General features: G+C 56.9%; 3 protein-coding genes across 3 annotated transcripts in view; 2 read left to right on the top strand and 1 right to left on the bottom strand.

Annotated features, from left to right (window-relative positions):
- Positions 1-10452, top strand: part of STX1A (syntaxin 1A) — a 66512-nt gene extending 56060 nt beyond the window's left edge. The window contains exons 7-10 of the mRNA XM_033078081.1: positions 4419-4492; positions 4801-4938; positions 6568-6678; positions 7312-10452. Coding sequence (XP_032933972.1) covers positions 4419-4492; positions 4801-4938; positions 6568-6678; positions 7312-7389 — 401 coding nt within the window. The 3' untranslated portion in view covers positions 7390-10452. The remainder of the gene's footprint in view (positions 1-4418; positions 4493-4800; positions 4939-6567; positions 6679-7311) is intronic.
- Positions 10453-10738: 286 nt separating this feature from the next.
- On the bottom strand, positions 10739-16462 carry BUD23 (BUD23 rRNA methyltransferase and ribosome maturation factor). The gene is made up of 12 exons (XM_033078083.1): positions 16353-16462; positions 16224-16261; positions 15822-15917; positions 15541-15623; positions 15364-15460; positions 14239-14335; positions 13800-13850; positions 13225-13310; positions 12961-13006; positions 12352-12410; positions 11245-11334; positions 10739-11107 (listed from the first exon to the last, which is right to left on the bottom strand). Exons 1-12 carry the CDS (start codon positions 16398-16400, stop codon positions 11053-11055), a joined length of 846 nt encoding a protein of 281 aa, XP_032933974.1. The 5' UTR covers positions 16401-16462; the 3' UTR covers positions 10739-11052.
- Positions 16463-16569: 107 nt separating this feature from the next.
- On the top strand, positions 16570-18930 carry DNAJC30 (DnaJ heat shock protein family (Hsp40) member C30). The gene has a single exon (XM_033078165.2). It carries the CDS (start codon positions 16570-16572, stop codon positions 17194-17196), a length of 627 nt encoding a protein of 208 aa, XP_032934056.1. The 3' UTR covers positions 17197-18930.
- The last annotated feature ends 1883 nt before the right edge of the window (positions 18931-20813 follow it).

The raw sequence follows: 20813 nt of genomic DNA, 5'->3' as shown, positions 1-20813 counted from the left end.
GATATCTAGTACTAACAGGGCTGGATGGGCAGGCTGACTGACATGAGGCTCAACAAGAGCTTGCCAGTTTGCTGTAAAGCAGGATGTGTCAGCTCCAGCTGCCTGACTCATCCCTCAGCCAACATCACCCTGCAGATGACAGCTGAGGAGTGGCTTGTCATGTGAACAGGAATTTAAGGTATCCCTGTGCCTCCCTCTGAGAGAGGAGATGTGGAAGGACTCAGCCATGTCCTTGATGGGATGCAGACCTTAAGGAAACCTTCCTCTTGTTTTCCTACTGGATTTTGGGAGGGCCCTGCTGCTCTGCTTAAATTCTGAAGATATATTGTTATTCTTCTGCTCTGTCCATTCTGCCAGGCTGTCAGTTCCTGACAGAGCCTGATGGGTGCAGGGAAAGGGCTGCTCAGGAGCCCCATGGGGCAGTGTGTGGTGTAGGGGAGATGTCCCAGTTCCTGATACCAAAACTCTTGTTCTCCTCAGGATGGAGGTGTGAGGAGTGTGGGAGATAAGTGCATTTCTCATTGCTGCAGAAGAGGTGCAGAGGTGGGATGGGGCTGTCCTGGGGAGGGACACAGTCCTCTGCACAGCCCTTTTCCAAAGCTGGATTCATCAGGACATTGGAAAGTATTTCCTGGCAAAAAGACTCATCAAAAGGAACAGCTGAGGGATGTTTTACCAGGAGTGCTGCCTGGGCAGGGGCTCTGCTTGGCCTGGGGTGTCCCAGCCTGTGCCTTCATCCCCAGCTGCTCCAGGGGTTCCTGCACAGGCTCTTTGGAACAGAGCTCAGCTGGGATGTGGTGACTGCACACGTCTCCACAAAATCCTCAGCTCTTGTTTTCTGCTCAGGAGTCCAAAGATAGAAAGTGCTGGGAGCTCTGACAGTAAATCACTCAGGTTTTCAGAGTATGAGAGCAGGAACTTCTCAGCTGCTCAGGGCAGGCTCCCCAGCACCCAGCAAGTTTCTCCATCCTCACCACATCTGGCTCTGCAAGTAGGACAGTGGCAGAGTTGGTGATGTAGAGTCACTGCCCCAGGCTGAAGCCACCCCCTGGGGCTCCCCACAGCCCTCTCAGGATCTGTTCCTTCTCCTTGTGCAGGCACTGCTGTGTCTGTGTGTGCCAGAGCCTGTGCCTGAGTAACCATCAGCATCACACTGCCCACAGGGGCATCTCTGGGGTGTGAAGTGGATCTCCCCTCCCCTCCTGCACAGGAGGGGCTGCACAGATGCTGTTTGTTTTAGGGACAGTTTTGTTACGTGCAAAACCAAGGAGATAAAAATAAATTGTCTTCTGTATCCAAGGGCAGTGGAGATTTCATCAGGCCCTGCTCTGCCAGGCCAGGTGAGCTGGTGTGCAGAACAATGAGCTGGGGGTGCATCCCACCCTGAGCCAAGGGAGTCTGGGGGTTGCTCTGGCCCTGGCAGCTCATCTGGGCTACCCCAGAGCTTATTTAGGATTCCTGTGGCACTTTCATCTCAGGACCATGGGATTTATCTTGAGTGCAGATGCTGAGGGACAAGGAGGTGGGTGGCACTTTGTGATATGCTGGGCAGGGCTTTGGATCCTTCTCACCCTGGTACCACCCTGGGCAGTGCCAGACCTGTCTGAGCTGGGTGACAGCCAAGTGGGCCAGTCACTCACAGCTGCTGCCTCACATGCAGGGGGACAGGACAGCTGTATCCATCTCTCCATGAATTTGTGTCTCATGGATTTGTGTCTAGTAAGAGCTTAAAGCCAGCTCCAGGCAGAGGATCCCAGCCTTGGGAAGGTGCCTTGTCCTCAGTGTGAGCCCCAGCTGTGGCTCTGCAGGTGCAGCCCTGCTGCAGGGAGCAGGGATGCTGCCAGCCCAGGGGGTGCTGCCAGCCTGAGGAGCCCAGCTGAGCTCTTATTTGGCCATGGCATGTTGGATCCTTCAGCCCTGAGCTGCCTTCCCTGTTTATAGATCATCTGCATGCAGAATTGGACAAACTGGTATCCAGTGTCAGCTGGGCTGTGGGACTGAGCTGTGGCACCAGAGGCTTTCTTGGCAGCTTCCCCCACACCCTCACAGGAGCTGCTCCATGGGAAGGTCACTCTGTCCAGCTGGGCATTACAGGCCCAAGGACTGTGCCTTGAGGTGGGAAGTCTCCTCAGTGGCTTCATGTTCTCCTGTCCCAGAGTTTCCAGTGGCGCTGCAGCAGTGTGAGCTGGGCACTGGCTCTCACCATTCTCTCCCTGCCAGCTCAGGGCTGATGTTGCTTCTGCAGTTTCCTCCATGCTCTGGGCTTTTTGTTTCATTGGCAGAGCTGCTTCTCCCCAAGAAACTTCAATTGCTGGAGATGCCAAGAGGCAGATGTACTCTGGAACACTCTGGGGAGGCACTGGTTCAATTCTCAGGATTTTTCACCAAATTTCAGGGCAGGAGTGTTCCCCCAGGCTCTTCTGCCTTGGCTCCATCCTCTCACTCCCATTTTTGGCTGTGCTGTGGCCCTGTGGGAATGTGAGCAGCAGATCAGGCAGGTACCCAGGACACTTTGAGCTGATTTTACTGCTGTGGAGGTGCTAATGACAGAGCAGGAAGCCAAACCATGAAGCCCAGTTAGAGGCAGTTCCTTCCTGGGAAGGAAGGAGCTCTGAGGTGCTGCAGGTTGGTTTTATTGTTTGGCAGGTGCTGTGCTGGGTGGTGTGGGTGAGATGCAGCCTCCAGCCCCAAGCTTTGGCTCAGCATTAAAGCAAGTCCTTCCTGAGCAGCTTGGCCAGGCCAGCACTGGTGTTAATCCATGCAATGCCTTTGCTCTCTTCCTTCACTTGACACAGCTTTTACCAGCTCTGTGCTGTGCTTTAGGGGGATGAGGCAGCAAGAAGGACAGGATGAGAACATGGATCCCACATCCCATCCCACCTCTGCCCATCAGAGTTGTGGCATCTCCTGGAGCTGATCCCACTGCTTGCCCTTCAGGGCTGCCTTGAGGGATTTGGCAGAGCAAGTAGCTCTCCACGGACAGCACCTGGCATGTTCCTCCTTATCTCTGGGCCAGTGACTGCTCAGAGCTGGGCACATCAACAGGAGGGCTTGTAAATTTGTACTGCTTGGTCCCTTGTTCTCCCTTTCTGGGAGCAGGGCAGTGTCAGCCCAGAGCAAGGAGCCAACAGGCAAGAAAAGCTGGCAAGGGGTGTTGTGGGGCATCCTTGGTGGGAGTGGTGCTCTGTCACTCTAAAACATGTAATAATGTCTGGAAACAGGCTGTGGACCCTTCTCAGAGCTGGGGAAGGTGAGAAGCTTGATTGATCCTCAGATCCATGAGTACATAGGTGGCAAAGCTCAGGCCTCACATACATCTGTGACCCCCCTCAGGTTGTTTATGTGACTCAAAACAGCAGCTTCTCAGGGCTTTGGGGTCACTAGCAGGTCATAGTTGTCTAGACCAGCCTCACACAGAATTCCAGCCTCTGCCCACACATCTGAGAGCTGTGCTCTGCTCTGCCCCATTTCCCCCATCTGAGGTGCCCTGGGCTCATCCTGGAGGATGCTGTTGTCCTTTTCAGTACCACTGACTGCAAGGCAGCTTGTCACAGGGGAGCACCTACAGACCCCAGCCCTGCTCTGCAGGTTTTGTTTTCATCAAGCCTGGTGGAGTCACTTCACTGGTTGTTCCTGCCTGACTGCCCTGTTGGCACTGGTGAGGTGTCACTTGTCCTGTCTCAGGTGATCTGCTCACCCTCCCCATCCCTCTGGGCAGCCCCAATGCCCTGCCCAGCATCTCCATCTGTTTGACTGTAATTCCATGTGTCCCACATGGCTGCTAGCCCAAGAAATAGACTGCAGTTCGTGCAGGGGTCAGTGCCACCCATGGAGTGATCAGCATTTCTCTCCACTCTATGGGGTGGGAAGAGAAGGGAAGGACACACATGGTGTGGGTGAATTGCTTTTAGAGGAGCCATGGGGCTGGAGGTCCCCAGAGACATGGAGTGTTTTGCCACAGGGGGAAGGCAGAGCCTGGCTTCTGTCACACAGCAGCAGGGCCAAAACTTGGGCCAGCTGAGCCCAGCATCCTCATGGCATTGAACTGGCTGGGATAGGGTTTGTCAAGAACCTGCTTGTGGCTTCTTCCCATCCCTCCTCCTTCACAGACACCATGGATGCTGGTGGCTGCTGGTGCCTTAGCACTGCTCCCTGCCCAGGTGTGTCCAGGAGGGACAGCTGGGCGTTCCTGTGTGACCTGAGCCAAGCTGGCAGCTTGGTGCCCTTCAAGTGAGGAGTATCAGAGCCAGGCTGTGAGAGGGCAGCTCCTCAAACTGCCCTATGCTTTTGGGGCTGAAAGCTTTACTCTATTCCACTCCTGGGAAAAACAGCATGGAGCCAGCAGAGCCCCTGGCAGGGCTGTGGGACCTCTGGTGGGGACAAGGGGCTCTTGGCTGACCTCTGTTGTGTGGTTGCAGCTGGCAGGACCACCACCAGTGAGGAGCTGGAGGACATGCTGGAGAGCGGCAACCCGGCCATCTTCTCCTCTGGGGTAAGCACTGACAGAAGCTGGGGCTGAGCCAGCCCCCTCAGCCAGGGCTGGGCTGATGGACCTGCTGCCACAGTGGTCTCAGTATGGGAGTCATGAGCACAGCCCATGCAGGGGGGCCCAGGGGCTCGGGTCTGGCCTGAGGATGCTGTTGGAGCGGAGTTTGAATCCCAGCATCCTGCTGCAAACTGCCTGGCTTGGGGTGGTTGGAGGGGCTCTGTAGCTCCTGCTCATCCCTCTCTTGGTGCCCCCAGTCCCACCCTGGGAGCTGGGTCTGACCATGGTGCTCAGTGGCCTTATTTTCTCTGCAGATCATCATGGATTCAAATATCACCAAGCAGGCACTGAATGAGATTGAGACACGGCACAGTGAGATCATCAAACTGGAGAACAGCATCCGAGAGCTGCACGACATGTTCATGGACATGGCCATGCTGGTGGAGAGCCAGGTGGGGAAGAGGTGCAGCCCAGGGGCTCACCTGAAGGGGTTGGAGGGAGTTGGGGCTCCCTGTGGTGGGTGGGAGGCTGGAGAAGACTGCTCCCCTGCCTGGGTGGGTGCTGAGAGGAAAAACCACATCTAGGAGCAGCATGGCTCCCAGTGGGGCTGAGCTGGGCCCCCCAGGGCTGGAGCCTGGCACCCCAGAGCTGGGGTGCTGTGTGTGTGGGGCGGGAGGTTCATTGAGGAGCTCAGGAGGAGGGCAGTGGGTGGCTGCTATGCAGGGGGAGATTTCTTCATCTTCACTGGAGCACCAGGCCCAGGTGGGTGAGCTCAGGGTGCCCCTTGGCTGTGCTGCCAGCCGTGGCACCAGTCCCTTCAGCCAGGCACGTGCTCCTGTGTCTTTGCTCACCCCCCTTCTTGCCCGCCATGCTGCCATGGCCCGAGGAGACGTCAGTGGCAGGTAAAGGCCGAGCCCGTGGTGCTGCATGCTCTGCTCTGCATGGCTGCTCCTGCATGGCTGCTGCTTGCATGCTGCTGGGATGGCCAGTGGCAGGACAGCAAGGGTCACCAGGGCACGGTGGTGTTGGTGGCCTGTCCTGTCTGCAGTGGGGTACATATGTGGGAAATTCATGATTCCGTGCCCTGCTCTAAGGGCTGGACAGTGCCAGCACCCTTGTCCTGTGGGTGAGAAGCTCGAAGCTGCTGGCACTGGGAATAGAGGGCTGGCAGCTCTGCTCTGCCCCAAGCATGGCACAGGCAGGAAAAGCAGCAGCAGTTTTACACAAGGCAGGGAGCAGTTGCTGGGCTCAGTGCTCAGCACCCCTGGGCCCCAAGGTTTGTCCTCCCGGTGCTGCCCAGCATTAGGTTGAGAAATGGGCATTGCAGAGTTGCTGGCTGTGAGCCCTTGGCTCTGTGGCCTCAATTCCCTCCATGCCATGCAGGACACAGGGCTTCAAACCTCCCACTCCTGCCAACTCTGTCCAGCTGCTGCAGCACTTGGCTGTCTCCCTGCCTGGTCAGGATGGGGCCAAAGGAGGTGAACAAGGCTGGAGTAGCTCACCCCAACCCACGTCCCCACACCCACAGGAGTCTTCACTCCCAGCCTACCCCAGCAGCAGGGGCAGAGCAGGGCAGGTCCCCTGCAGGGCTCTGCAATCCTGGCTGGCCTTGCTCCAGACCCTCCTGCCTTCAATGCAGTGCTTGTGTGGAGCGGAGCAGGGGTCCCTGGTCCCTGCATGTGCATGGTTTTGTGAGCATCCCTCATGGTGCTACTGGTGCTGTCCTTGCTCCCTGCCATGCCTCCTGTTCCAGCAGCATGTGGTGTGGTGCTGGTGTAGATCTCATGGCTTTGATGTCACCTGAGATGCTGGACAGGTCAGTGCGAGGACCAGGCTGGGAGCTACCCTTGCTTGTCTCCCTGCTGGGATGTGCACAGAGATCTCTGAGATGGGGCATGCAGTCCAGAGCTCACAGCCCAGGGCACCCCAGCAAACAGCCAGTGCCCACAGGCAGCTGATGGTGCTTCTCTCTATGCAGGGCTGCTGGGCAGGGCAGCATCCAGCCGGAGGCAGGGAGCAGCAGAGCAGGAAGGAGCTCAGGTCTGCATGCGCCTGGGCGCGTGGGCTGTGTCCTCCTGCAGGGAGAAATGATTGACCGCATCGAGTACAACGTGGAGCACTCGGTGGATTACGTGGAGCGCGCCGTGTCCGACACCAAGAAAGCGGTGAAGTACCAGAGCAAAGCCAGACGGGTGAGTCACAGCTCTGGCTGGGGCCTGCACTGCACTGCTGACACCTCCCTCCCAGGCACAGGGCCCAGCTGGCACCTTGCCTGTCCAGGCAACCTGGCACAGCTTTGCAGGTGCCCAGGGACAGCATTACCCCACACCACAGGGAGCAGCCCAGGTCCTGAGGGTGGCACAGCTGAGGCAGAGCTCCCAGCACAGACTGGGAGAAAGCTGACAATGAGCTATAGGGCAGGAGTGCTACCTTGGGGGGGGGAAAAGGATAAGGTGTACCCCTGCATCAGGCATGCTGTGAGAGCCACGTCCCTTGCAAGAAAAAATAAATAGGGAAAGGTCATGGTTCAGCTCAGACCCTGAGCACAATGCCAGCTGTTCTGTCCTGCTCCCAACACCTGGTTCTGTATCAGCTTGGGGACCTGAAGGCCACAGCTCTGCCACCCAGGGTAGAAGCAGAAGCAGGGGTGTCCCTCCCTGCCCAGCACTGCCAGAGCCCTTCTGGCTGCCGGAGTGCTGCTCAGAGCCCACCAGGGGCAAAAGGAACAGGACAGACTGCCATTCTGAACTGCTGGGTCCATCCTGCCCCAACACTCACCATCCCCTCTCCCCTCTCTCCCTTCTGCTGCTGGGACACCTGAGCAGAAGAAGATCATGATCATAATCTGCTGTGTGATCCTGGGCATCGTCATCGCCTCCACCTTCGGTGGCATTTTCGGCTAGACTCACCCCACAGGACTGTTTGTGTGCGATGGATGGAGCCGCGCGTGCCATGGGGCTGCAGCCACACCGGAGCAACCCACGCAGCCCCGGAGCCTCCCAGCAGCATTTCAGTTTCTAATGCATGGTTGTTTGTGACGCTGTGTGTGCGGTGCGGTGCGTCTGTGTGGAGGGAGCTCCAGCCCCGGGGCGCAGGGGGGGCAGGCGATGGTGATGGGCGCAAGGGGGACCCTGGGGGGGAACCCAAGCTCTCATCACTGCTCCAGGCTGGGTGGCTGGCTGGGACCAGGTGGGGACAGAAGTGCCCTTGGGCACTGCTGCTCATCCTGGCATGGACAGTCTGTGTTAGTGACAGCTGAGGAGGGACTGATGATGGCTGTTAGGGATCCTTGGGTGGCCAGTCAGCCTCCCCAGCTTGCCCATCACCTCAAACTCTCATGTCTGTCAGCCGCATCTGTGCTTGCAAACACCTTCCCTTGGGCTGCTTCTCTTCAGGGCCCTTCCCCAGGGGTGCGCTCTACCCAGCCCTGCCTGGCCAGTGACTGTCTGGGGCTCCATCCCTGCCACTCCTCCAGTGGCAGGGCTGTCCCCTCCCCACATGAGCCCTCACCCCAGTAGGGTGCCAAAGGCTGGAGGTGCCACTGCAGGTGGTGGCTGCCTGATGGAGCAGTGTGGAATAAGGAGTTGCTGCTTGGGGCCATCACAATTGCCTGGGGACAGGAATAGGGCACGTCAGGGCCAGTGCTGCTCCTGGCTGCTGGCCTCACAGGGCAGGATGGCAAGGCTAGTCTAAGGCCAGTGAATTTCACTGGCTGCCCATCCTGCACCACAGCCTCATCACAGTGCTCTCAGCCCTGGCACGTGGTGGTCCTGGCTCCTCTTGCCCACAGGCCTGGACTCTGCCTGCTGGGGTTTGGGACTGTTGCTGATGTCCACAGCCCCTGGCAGCACTCACTTCCAAGCAGGGCTGCTCCAGCCTTGCTTTTTCATACCCAGGGCTGGGGGTTAGAAGCAGTTGGGCTTTCTCCTGTTGTGGTCCCAGGAACAGCCCTTGCTGTATCCAGCCCCCTGCAGGCAGCCTTCCTCTTCCTGTATCCAGTCGGGCTCTGAACAGGCCAGTGCCTCACTGCCTGTTTGCCACCTCCTGGCACCCTGCTGCTCCTGGCACTGTGCCCTCCTGCCCAGCCATCCAGTGAGGCACCTGCTCTCAGTGGGGTGCTGTGGGACAACCTGGGTGCCCTGTGCCCTCTGTCATGCCCATGGCAGATGCAGCTGCTGTGAGGTCCAAACCCAGTGGCAGCTCGGGAGGGTCCAGTACTGCCATTGCCTGTTTCCCTCAGGCTGGGGACAGGGCTCTGCCCTCACCTTCCTCCAGAGACCCCAGGGCTCTGGCTGGCCTGTGCACATGCCAAAGTACCACAGAGGTGTCCCAAAGTAGGCTAGGCTCACTGCCACACTGGGACAGGGGCTGGCTGGCTGGTGCTGGTAGCAGAAAAGAGACACTTGATGGCAGCCACTATTCCAGCCCTGGGCAGCATCACCTCCCAGCTCTGACTGGGTGCTGTGGCTCAGGTGCTGGCTGTGTGTGGTGCCCCTGGGTGCTGGGCAAAGGCAGTGGCTGCAGCCATAGAATGCTGCCCCCAGGGCCAGTCCTGCCCAGCAGCAGCCCTGACACAACTTCTTGTCTGCCACTGTTACCCGAGGTCCCCCCTGGAGCCCCTTGTTGCATGCAGCTGCCCTTGGGAAGTAGGTCCAGCCTGGTTCCCCACACTGCCCAGTCCAAACCCCTCAGGGTGCAGCCATGGGAACATCCCAGACCACAGCCCCCTTCTTTCACAACCCATGTGAGCTCCAGCACTGCAGCCTGCCTGCACTGAAGGGCTTGGGGCACCAGGACCATGCAGGCAAGGGTAGGAGGCAGGCAAGGGCAGGGTCTCTGCTCCGGGGGGAGGTGTCTGGCTGCAGGAAAAGGGAGTGGCCATGCTCCTGTCCGCCAGCAGCTCCCTGCCACTGCCGTCCATGCTTACTCTGCCAGGCCAGCAAGAGCCCCAGGGCCCCTCCAGGAAGCAATAACACTGGGCAGGGAAACCCTCCTCCCAGGCTCCTGCCCTTCAGCCATGCTCCTGCCCTGCAGCCATGCCCACTGCTAGCACAAGGTGACTATTTTTTCTTCCAGGCAGCAGCTTTAGTGGCACAAGCTCACCTGACATCAGGGCTGTGGCACCTCTGTCAAGGCACAAGGCCAAGAACTGCACCGGGGGGGATTCTTGGCCCTTGCTCCTTGTTGGCACCACCACTGCCAGCAGCCCCCACAGCAGCAGGAGTTGGATGGGGCCAGTCAGGGCCACTGGCACTTTGCTGGGAGCCTGTGGGCAGCAGCAGTGCTGGGCTCCAAAGCAAGGGAGATGAGGAGCAGGCTGCCACTGCTGCCCCACAGGCAGGCTCACACTGTCCTCGCTGTGAGGGGAGGGTGTTTTGGTGCAATAATTACCCCTGCACTACGGGAAGCCCCATTGAGTTCCTTTTTACCTACCTGTTGTTGCATGTACAGACCAAATCACCAAGTGTGGTTGTGCTTTGGGAAGATGTTTCACCTTTTCTTTCCAGCCCCCAACCTGCACCCGCTTGTCCTTTGGGTTCCACCACCTCTGTTCCAAGTGCCACCCGCCCTCCCCATGCCGGGAGCGTGTTGATGCAGTATTCCATGAGCAGTGTGGGGCACGCACAGCTTGCACTCGAACTGGGGATTGTTTTGGGGGTTTTTTGGTTCTTTTTGGTTTTGTTTTGGTTTTTTTTTTTTTTGTAATTAATGTACTTGAAGGCTTTCCAAGCCCCCCGTGGAGTTCTACTGTTGCTGTACTGTGAGCTAAGTGTCCTTGTTTTCTATGTGGATCTTGACCCTGGCTTGCTCTGTCTCACTGGGCTGGATGACACTGTATGTTGCCTCTCTTCTCCTTTCCTCTTTCCCTCCCTGCTAGCATTCCTTTCTTCTCCCAAGGCTTTGGGTGCAAAACAGCTTCCCATTTTGTGGAATTTTTATGTAGAATAAACATTTGTAACTGTAAAGCTCTGGGTGGCACCTCTCCTTGTTTCAAGGGAAGGGAAGAGGTGATGGGGGCTCCAGTCGGCCCCAGCAGCCTGGAAGCACTAAAGCAAACAGGGTGGGCTTGGTGACAAGCATCAACAGGACTAAATGGACTGGAATAACACTTGTGCCAGGAGCAACTTTGTCCTCATGGATCTGCACCTTGGCAGTGTGGATCCTCTGCAGGCAGAGGGGAAGCTGGCAAGCAATGAGGTACCATATTCCCACCTCAGTACTCCCAGCACCAAGAAGACCAGCAAACACTCCAACTGTTTGACTCTTTAGTGAGGAACTGGATTTCACATCCTGGCTCACCTGGAGCTCAGCTGGCTCACTGCACTCAGGAAGGTCAGTGATGGCACTGCAGACACCCAAGTGGCCAGAGCACTGTGCACCTTCACCAGGGAAACAGGGCTGGAAGCTTTGCTGCTGGGCAGCACCTGAGCCAGTTCGTAGCTTTAAGAGCCACAATGAGCAGTCCCAGCGAGTCCCCAGGCATGGGGAGCCATCTGTGCCATCCACAGGAGGCTCGCTGGAGGCACCCACATGCCACCTTCCATGCCAGCAGTGTCCAGGGCAGCTCAGAAGTGAGGACGGCGCTTCCGACCTGTGTATTTCGTGTCTGCTCGAACCTCCCTGTGGGAAAAGCAGGGAACAGCTCAGCACCACCTGCAGGTCACTGCAGGAGGGGAAGGGAGCAGGTTTGTGACAGGAGTTTGGGCAGGTGACAGCAGGCCAGTCCAGCCTCTGAGACAGGAGTCAGCTGAACTCACTTGCCCTGGCGTCGTCTACGCTCCTTCTTCTCCAGGATCCAGTCCCGGCTTTTCTTTACTGACTTGCCCTTGACATTTCTGAACCGTGTCCTGTGGGGAAAGTGGACAGCAGCTGGAGAGGAACTGAGGTGTGGGGGCACATCTCTGCCCCTGAGGATTGTCACCCCAGAACTGGGTCACAATAGTGACTTTCCCTCCTGCTACCACCCCTGGGCAAGAGGCTCAGCCAGCACTGGGGCAGGTGGGCAAACACACTCCAGACACATCAGACAAGGAAGTTGATTCCAGCCCTGGCTCAGAGCTGAAGAATCCTGACCTATGAACTCCAGCAGTCCAGCACACCCCCATGCCATACCCTGTGTCACACCCGCAGCATGCTGCACTCTGGGATCTCAGATTTGTAATCATGCACAAACACCTTCCCCTTGTCTGCTCTACTCCAAACAAGGCAGACAAAGTCAGGCCTGTACTGAAGTTCCCAGCTCTGCTACTGCCCTCCAGGAGCAGATACCCCTTAGGGTAAGTGAGCAGAGAACAGCAATGTAAGAGGCAGGAAAACATGGCAGCCACAAGCTCCTGGCAGCCACGACGACTTTCCTCTGGTTTTTGTTCTGTCTCTCCCACTGGCTGCAAGAGGGCTCCTCCCTGCACCACTGCTGTGGGAAGACACCTGGCCAGCATCACAAACCCCCAGGCCACAGCTAAGCAGAGCTGAGCAAAGACCTGGACAGGAGGAAAAAGGGAATGCCAGGACTCAGACACAGCATCTTGTCTCCATCATAAGCCCTGTAAACATTCCCTCTCCCACACCACTGGCATCAGCTGGAGGCCCCAGTGCTGGACAGAAAGCACAGATTGCTGAGCTACAGCTCTAGGGTAAACACCTACAGCCCCATGGAACAGCCCTGGGAAGTAACTAGTTTTGTTCCCTGTGTCCAAGCCCTTGGGAAGATAAAGCAGTTCTCTCCTGGGCTGCTGTGAGCTCTCCCTGTTTTTCCCCTCCCATTGCTTCTCACACAGCAGCAGTGTGGTCCCCAGTAACACTCAGCCCTCAAAGCCCCCCACTCCTTGCTGGGGAGAGCCTGCAGCCTCACCCCCACACCATACCTCTCATTGGTGAACTTTGCCTGGTGTGGCTCTTCACTGGCACACTCGGTACCAAGGCCCTGGAAAGCAAAATTGGGAAGTTGTGTTCTCCTCTGGACCAGGCACAGCTATTCATCAGCCCATCAAACTAAGGGGAATGCAGGGATCTGCAAGGGGAAGGACCAGAGCAGGAACAAACAGGTCTTTCAGAAATCATGGCAAAAAAAAAGCAGATGTCAGAAAAAAACAGCTTTAAAGAGGGAAGGGCTAGATGGGATATTGGAAGAAATTCCCTGTGAGGAAGAACGTGCCACAGGTTGCCCACAGAAGCTGTGGATGCCCCATCCCTGGAAGTTTTCAAGGCCAGGTTGGACAGGACTTGGAGTAACCTGGGGTAGTGGAAGGTGTCCCTGCCCATGGCAGGGGGTTGGAACAAGGTGAGTTGTAAGGTCTCTTCCAACCCAAACCAGTCTGTGATTATATGAGTGCAGGGCTTGGTGACTGGCAGAAAATGTATAAATGAAGTGACATCTGCACTCACAGAGCTGTCTGGCTCCCACACTGCCCACAGCTCTTCCACATCATCCAGCAGCCAGGACAGCAGCTCTACTGCCTCATGGAGGCCCTCACCTTTGGTAATGTGCCAGATGTCCCAACAAAGAGACAAAGGAAGAACCTGAAAGAACAAGAATAAGGAGCATGAAGTGGGATTCAGTATGTGAGTCTCAGTCTCCAGGCAAGACTGAGATGGTTTATAACAGAGCCAGATCTAAGCTTTAGCCTCTGTCCAGGAGTGTATAATAAGAGAGAGAACAGCTCAGGGGGGAACAAAAATAAAAAATCACTGCTAAACCCAGGCCTCACCCCAAACACACAGAGAGATCCAGGACTCACTTCTTGGCTTTGGCGCTGTTGGGGTAATCAACCACCATTCCCCCTGTAAATCCAGCTCTCATGGCTTGGGCTGTGATGAGCTCCAGCTAGGAAAAGCAGCAGGCACAAAGTTAATCAGCAGTCATCCCCCAGGAAAGCCCAAGAGACCCCAGGGAGGAGCACACTTGACTGGGCATTCCCAAGATGGATTGTCCTCATGCTAAGCTCTGCACCACCATCCAGACACCAATTCCCTGCCTTTGCTGGTTCTCCCTGCTCCTCAGGCTCACCTGAGTTAGCTGGTACAGTGGACTCTCTAGGAGAGGGATACTGGGCTGGATTTTCCAGACCTGAGTTCAAGTGCAGTGCTTTAAACCCACATCCACCTTGTGTCCCACCACTTTAATTGTAAGGCTCAGCCCAAGACAATCTATGAAATTGCACAAGGTATCCTCCTTACAGGTTATCTTTTTTAAAGTGGCAGGCAGGACAGAGACATAACCATGATGTGGAAGAACATGATGCATTCAGACCCCAAACAGTACATGATTTCATTTCTCTGCCTGTAGCCCCTCCTGACTGACTGATGACTGTACCTGCTCTGAGTTCTCGGGGTACAGCTGCAGCACAGCTCGGGATCCTCGTGCCTGCAGGAAATAAAGCTGATCACACACTTGTACAGTGCAGGTGACTCTGGGTCACCCCATCCCAGTCCCAGACACGAGCTCCCTCTTCCCCAAAACCTCTGGGACAAGGCTCCCAGGAGAGCTGCTCAGCCCACAGAGCCAGTGAGGCACAGGGGGAATAGCAGGTAGCACAGAATCATGGAACTGTTAAGTTTGGAAAAGACCACTAAGACCATCAATTCCAACCTTGATGAGAATCAGCACCAGGCAAGGAGGCAGGCAGTGGGTGCTCCTGCCAGTCCTGCTTCAGAGCAGCATTTACTTAGAACAACCCTGAAGTGTCTTGCTAAAAAGCACCAGCAAAGCCATAAGAGCAGCAGAGACCTGACTGGTAGAGGGTGGCACTTACCAGGGCAGTGTAAAGAGTGGAGAAGAATCTGTAGAGACGTTTTGGGGGGCTGTGTGATTTCTTGTCAGCATTACAGAGCCACTGCACTGCAGAAATACTGAGAAGGAAAATAAGACCCCAGGACACTGAGTCATTGGTTCCTTCACAGAACTTGTCACCCCCCTTTGAGTTGAATTCCTGCTGGGCCTCAGGGAAATTATTTGATTTTCTCTCTGTTGCTTTGCCTTCTGTTTTGCAGTTACACAAAGCCCTCTGGAGACTCACTATGCCAAAACTTAACAAGGTGCATAAGTTACAGGACAAGAGCATCACCAAGCATCCCCCTTAGTCTGAGTGCTCAAATCATAGAATGACAGAATGGTTTGGATTGGAAGGGACCCTAAAGCTTGGTCCAGGCCCTGCCATGGGCAGGAACATCTCCCACTATCCCAGGTTGCTCTAAGCCCCATCCAACCTGGCCTTGGACACTTCCAGACATGGTACATCCACAGCTGCTCTGGACAGCCTGTGCCAGGGCCTCACCACCATCACAGGGAAGAATTTCTTCTGTGTATCTCACCTAAATTTTCCCCCTTTCAGCCTGAACTCCTTATCCTAGGTCCAATCATTACAGCCCCTGATGAGCATTTGAGAGCCCAGCTGTGTCCCTTGCCTGGCCAAGCAGGCTTTCCCAAAGAGCAATCTAAAACAGAGCTTTTGGCTCAGCAATGGACAGTCCCTGCTTCTTCCCAGCTGTTCTCCTAGCAGGTAAGTCCTTCTGTCCCCTTCATCCCAAAACCAGCCATCGAATCCTTGATCCAGGGACTGATTTTCTAAGCAATGCCACATACTTTGTTCTCCTTGCTGCAGATCTCAACCATCCTGACAATATCCTCACTTTCACTTTATTTTCTTCAATACAATTCTTAGCTCACCAGCACAAAAGGACAAACATCACTTGGGAAACAGCTGTCACAAGCTGTTTCTACCATGCAGAATTTTGGAGGTTTGTCCTGGAGTGACGGAGCCAATGTACAGCTGGCTGAAAGGCCAGTCCCTCTCCCCTGTGATTTACCAGATGAGCACCATGTGTACTGTGCACTTCTGTGGGGCATCAGGAGAGCTCAGCTATGTGCACAGACTCACCTGATGCAGCCATCAAACATGCCAGGCCTGAAGGGAATGCCATGACCCACATCTGCAAGGAGAAGATCTCCTTCCACCTCCCTCTCCACGGCCACATCTGCACAGAACAGAGCACAGCTCAGGCAATCAGCTCCCACCTTTGGGGCCTCTGAGGCTCTCAGGGGAGGTTGTGCTCACCCAGCATGGCAGGGCTGATGTCCATGCCAATCCAGTAGTGACCCTCCTCAGAGATGTAATCCCCACTCAGCCCAGAGCCACAGCTAGAGGGAGGAAGGGGGAAAGTGCTGAGATCATGGGGCTGGTCTGAGCCTGCTGCTGGCTGGACACAACCAACGTTACAGCAGCCTGTCCTTCTTCAGCCCACAAAAGACACTGGTGCTGTGGGACCTGACTCCCCCCTTGCCCTGTGCACCCCTCCAGCCCCAGAAGCTCCATGTGCCATGGAAGATCCCGCTCACCCCACGTCCAAGAGGAGGCACGGACGGTCCTCGGGCAGCCCCAGCAGCTCCACAGCACGCTCGGACATCTGTGACTGGATCTCCACCACCCGGGAGCTGAGGCACAGGCAGAACGTGGGCGATGGGCGGCAACCCCCCGGCGACATCCCCCACACTGCTGGATTTGATCCCGCACCCCCTCACGGCAAGACCTGAGCACCCCTGAGCCTCCCGCCGGGATCTGAGCCTCCCCGCCCCACCCCTGCCACATGCCGGGGCCGGGCCCCCTCACGGCAGGGCCCCCTCACGGGCAGGGCCCCCACCACTCCCGGCAGGATCCAGGACCAACCCCCCATCCCCGCTGGGTCCCCCCGACGTCTGCCCCACGACAGGCGCCGCAGTCCCGCAGCGCTGGTCCCGTACTTCTGGGTGTATTTACGAGCCTCGGCCTCATCGTAGAACTGTAACGAGAGAGCGGCGGAGCGGTGAGGCCCGGCACGCCCCGGAGGGGCTGCCCCAGCGGAGCCCGCACCCCCCGCTTTCCCCGCTCACCAGCTCGGGCGGCCCGCGGTGCTCGGGCCGGCGGCCGCTGCCCGCCATGCCGCGGCTGTGTGACGTCACTGAGTCGCGCGGTGTGTGACGTCACTGCGCTGCGGCCGCGCCGCTGTGGTGTTACCTCACTGCAGGCCAGCAGCAGGCCCCGCCCCCTGCATGGCGTCACTGCCGCGCGCCGCGGCCTCTGAAACATGGCGGCGGCGGGCGGGCGCTGATGGCGCCGGCGGTGCTCGCGCGGCTGCGGCGGCTCCTCCCCGCGGCCCCGCGGCCCGGCTGCGCCCCGCCGCCGTCCCGGGCCGCGCACACGGGCGGTGCTGGAACCTCGCGGACGCGCCGCGACCTCTACGAGGTGCTGGGGGTCCCGTCCACGGCGACGGCGGCGCAGATCAAGACGGCGTACTATGAGCAGTCGTTCCGGTACCACCCTGACCGCAATGCCGGCAGCGCGGCCGCGGCCGCGCGTTTCGCCGCCGTCAGCGAGGCTTACCGGGTGCTCGGCAGCGCCGTGCTGCGCCGCAAGTACGACCGCGGGCTCCTGAGCGCCGAGGAGCTGCGCGACGCGCCCCGGCCCTCGGGCCGTCCCTCCGCCGCCGCCTCGCCGCCGCCCCGCGCCCCCGCCGCCCGCCCGGGGGCCAGCCCAACACCCTTCGACTTCGACGCCTTCTACCGCGCGCACTACGGGGAGCAGCTCCAGCGGGAGCAGCTGCTGCGGGCGCGGCGGGAGCAGCTGCGCCTGCGGCGGGAGGAGTCCGCGGCTCAGGCACGCCTGAGGGTCCTCTCCGATCTCTCGATCGGGCTCATGTTCTTCCTGGGTATTGCCATCATCTACGGCCTCAAGTGACAGCGGGGTGCCCGCGCAGCTCCACAGTGTCACCAGGGGGGTGGCAGCGGGCTGGGGGTGAGCCCTGCACCCGCCCTTGGCTGACACCCTATGTCTGCTGTTCGGGCTGTGACGTTTCACTCTGCCAGTGTGACCTTCAGGGACGGTGTATGACCAGCAGGCTTCATAGGCTGTGACCTGGCCCCTCTGCCAGCGTGACCTTCAGACACAGTGCCCCTGGCTGGCACAGGATGTGACCTCTGGATACCCTCTGTGTGCTCAGGTCCACAGACTGGGCTAGCCTGTGCTGTCCACTCAGCATGACCTTGCAGAGGTGGTGAAGGAACTCTGCAGGCTCTCGATGTGCCCCCTCAACCAATACCACCTGCAGGCACAGTGCCTGACAAGTAAACACAGTTCCTGGACTCTGGACTGGGAGGTGTCCCCTCCTTTGGCACAGCTCTGTGACCTTGGTGTGCCCCAGGTGCCTGTTGTGAGCTGCAGCAGAGATTAAAGGCTGTCAGAGGTGGTGTGTGCTGTGTGTGTTCAGGGCTGTGCTCACTCATGCTCAGGTATGGCTCTGGTTTCTGCTGATCCCAGGCCTGCCACCTCTCTGTTATCACACCTGCTGGTACTACATCTCTGGGGAGCTTTTGACATCCAAACTATCAGCCTGCTCAGAATGGCAGATATAGAAGTTAGATTCAGACTTGAAAAATGAAACTTGAGCCAGAATAGTGGTGCCTCATGCCCTGGTCAGTGTGTAACATTGCCTGGAGGTGCAGGCAAAGCACTTTGGTGTCTGAAGTCCTCTGTCCTGTCTAGGGCCTGCCAGGAACTTTACACAAGCCCCTCCCTCTGAGGCTTTTGGCTGTGGTGCACCTGTGAGCACCAAGTGCTGCTTTCTGTGTTTTACCTGTATCTGAGCATCATTTGCACAAGTGTATTTGCCTATTTAAATACTGAAGTGTTGTTAAGAACTAAAGATTGTGTTTCTCAGAAACTTTTCTCCTTGGGTGAAGATTCACCTGTGCTGTGCTGCTGCTACCTGGAGAGAGAGAAGCTTCATGGCAGTGCCTGAGTGTGCCAAAGACTGTGTGTCACTGGGTTTGCTGTCAGTGGGGTGAGCAGGAGCCCAACCCTTGTTACCTCAGAGCTGGGTTGTGTTTTGTCCCAGCACAAGAATGTTAAAAAGGAATGCCCTGTGTTTTCCACTGTGGATTTCTGTGATCCTGTTTGGAGCCTGAGGCAATGTCTGCTGTTGTGCAGGATTGCTCTCTGCCTGCTCTCAAAAGCCTTGTGTCACTTCCAGCTGCACACTAGAGGCTGCTGCATGCTTGGAGTAACTCAGCCCAGGGGCAGAGTTGCAGGATCCTCGCTGGCTGCCAGCCCTTTCCCTTTACCTGTGCTGGAATGTCATCATGGGAGACACAGGAGCCCAGCATTCACTGGCTACAGAGGGAAAGTTTCTGCAGATACCTGTAGCTCTGGCACTTGCTGTTGCATTTTATTGCTCTTCTTCATTCTGTAAAACAAATTACTCAAAAGATCAGGAGTAGCTTTTTTGGCAGAATTTGGCAGCAAACACTACTTTCCAGGCTGGAAAAGCTAGTGATGTCCATGGGAAGCAGTGGGCACTAGGGAGCACTTCTCTAGCTCCTACCCAAACTGGTGGTTTGGGCAGTTCCTGATGCTGGTTCTTCCTCATCAGGTCTCTGTGATCTATCTTGAAGATTAAAGACATCCAGCCATAAATTGGTGACAAAATAACAAATCTTTCTTTTGGTGGGCCTGGGTGGTGAATATTCCTTGCACTTGCTGGAAAATAGGGGTGAGGAACAGGCAGGTGTTTCACATCCTGACTTCAGCCAGTGAAGAAGAAGGCAGGGAGGGGAGTTCTATTTGCTAGGATGGGTGGATGGTGCAGTCAGCAGGGCAGGGTGGCCTCTCTGGATCCCCATGGCCTTCCCTGCTGCTGGAGGTCCTGTTGTGTGCTGCCTGACACCCAGGGGTGGTGACATCCCCTGTGCTCTGCACTCACCTGCTGCCTGGACAGAGGAACTAAAACTCTCCAGTGTCACCTTTACCCTAGTCAGGCCTGACTGCTTCTCTGCTCTGGAAAAGATTTCAGGAGCTTGGGCAGAAAGTGGCTGGAGCTGGTCCAGATGCACAGACTGCCTACCAGCTCCCTGCACACCCCTGCTCTGCCCCTTTTTCTCCTTGTGGCAACAGCATCACTGTGTTCTTGTTATTCTCCAGTTGTTTCCCTGATGGAGAGGTGCCAGGAGCAGCTGGGTTTCATGCTGCTTTCCTTTAGCCAGGTGAGCTCAGCCTGTGTAGATGTCAGGGGTTGATGGTGGCAGGAGGGTGAGGTGGCAGGGGTTGTGGGCTGTACAGGATTGGAAGAGGATAAAGCTCAGTAATTCCCTGTGCCCTTTACTGTGATGCATCCTTGGGGATATTAACACACAGAGAGTTGTTCTGTGAGAACAGGAGCCCACCTTCCTGCAGCTGGGGCAAGGCAGCCATCAGCAGGGGTCATAGCAGGGAGCAGTTTATAGTCCCAGGTCCTTTTCCTTGTGTGAGGATGTATCCAGTCCTACAGCACAGCTCAGTAACAGACTGCAGTAGCAGCTGTCACAGCCCCTCTTGGGCTGTACCCACAGGGGGGAGGTGAGGTGGCAGTTTCAGCTGGGGACATCACCATGAGCATCATCAGGCCTTTGCTGGGAGGAGTGTGATGTTCACTAGGGATTTCTTCCTCCTCAATCTCCAGCCCACTGGGGCCACTTTTACACATATTCTAAGTCCCAAAGTGGGACTTAGGAAAGCAGCAGGTGTTTTGTGACTCTTCTAACGCATCCTATCTCTCACTTCCTTGCTCCATGGCTCCACCTTTCACTTGCCTGCAAGTGATGTATCCATATTGGATGCTTGTCCTCAATTCTCTTACCCCTGGCACCAGGTTTTGCCAGCTGTGTGTCACCAGAAGGAGTGGTCTGAGGGTGAGTTGCTGATGGGGCCTCAGCCATCATCCCATGCTGACCCATCCAGGCCTGGACTGCTCTACCCTGCACCTTCACCCCACGGGTTATTCTGGGCTCTTTGGTATTGCTCATTCCCACTCTTTTAAGTGTCTTCACCGACAACAGACATCAAAGGGAAGCACCAAAATCTGAGTAGTTAACAACCATTTGGTAACTTGATGCTGTGACAAGCTAAGGAAATCTAAGGCTCCAGGGAAACTTAAACTGGGTGAACCTGATGGTGCTGAGGCCTTCCAAGCTCCATGCAGACCCCATTCCCCACTCCTACCCCAGCCCCTTTTCATGGGCTGACATCCCCATAGCTGCAGGTTTGGGGTGCTGAGCTGCTCCCCCTCAGCTGCTGAGTGCTCCAGGCTGGGGGTGTGGGCTCTCAGTGCCTCATCAGGGCCTCCTCCTGGAGTAGCTGGCCACTCTTTGGAAAGGAAGGGGTCAAACGTGGCTGCTGGCAGATCTCCGATGGTGCCAGCTGGGCTGGGGACATGAGGGGCAGGAACAGGGAGCTGCAGGCTGGGGGAGCAGAGTCCTGAGCAGCAATAACGGGTGGCCATCAGCCTCTGGCCCCCAAAAGGGGCTGGTCTGGCAGGGATGTGG

This window comes from Catharus ustulatus, chromosome 22 (genome assembly GCF_009819885.2).
Source record: "Catharus ustulatus isolate bCatUst1 chromosome 22, bCatUst1.pri.v2, whole genome shotgun sequence".
Taxonomy (NCBI): Eukaryota; Metazoa; Chordata; class Aves; order Passeriformes; family Turdidae; genus Catharus; species Catharus ustulatus.
The sequence above is the reverse complement of the archived record's forward strand: the minus strand, read 5'-3'. Positions and strand labels throughout refer to the sequence as shown.

What these genes read in the sequence shown, in the direction of transcription:
- BUD23 (XM_033078083.1), bottom strand. Translation starts at nt 16,400, where the DNA reads ATGGCGGGCAGCGGCCGCCGGCCCGAGCACCGCGGGCCGCCCGAGCTG. An exon ending in GCTCGTAAATACACCCAGAA is followed by an intron (nt 15,918 to 16,223) that starts GTACGGGACCAG and finishes CCTGTGCCTCAG; the next exon opens with CTCCCGGGTGGTGGAGATCC. An exon ending in CGTAGACGACGCCAGGGCAA is followed by an intron (nt 11,108 to 11,244) that starts GTGAGTTCAGCT and finishes CTTTTCCCACAG; the next exon opens with GGAGGTTCGAGCAGACACGA.
- DNAJC30 (XM_033078165.2), top strand. Translation starts at nt 16,570, where the DNA reads ATGGCGCCGGCGGTGCTCGCGCGGCTGCGGCGGCTCCTCCCCGCGGCC.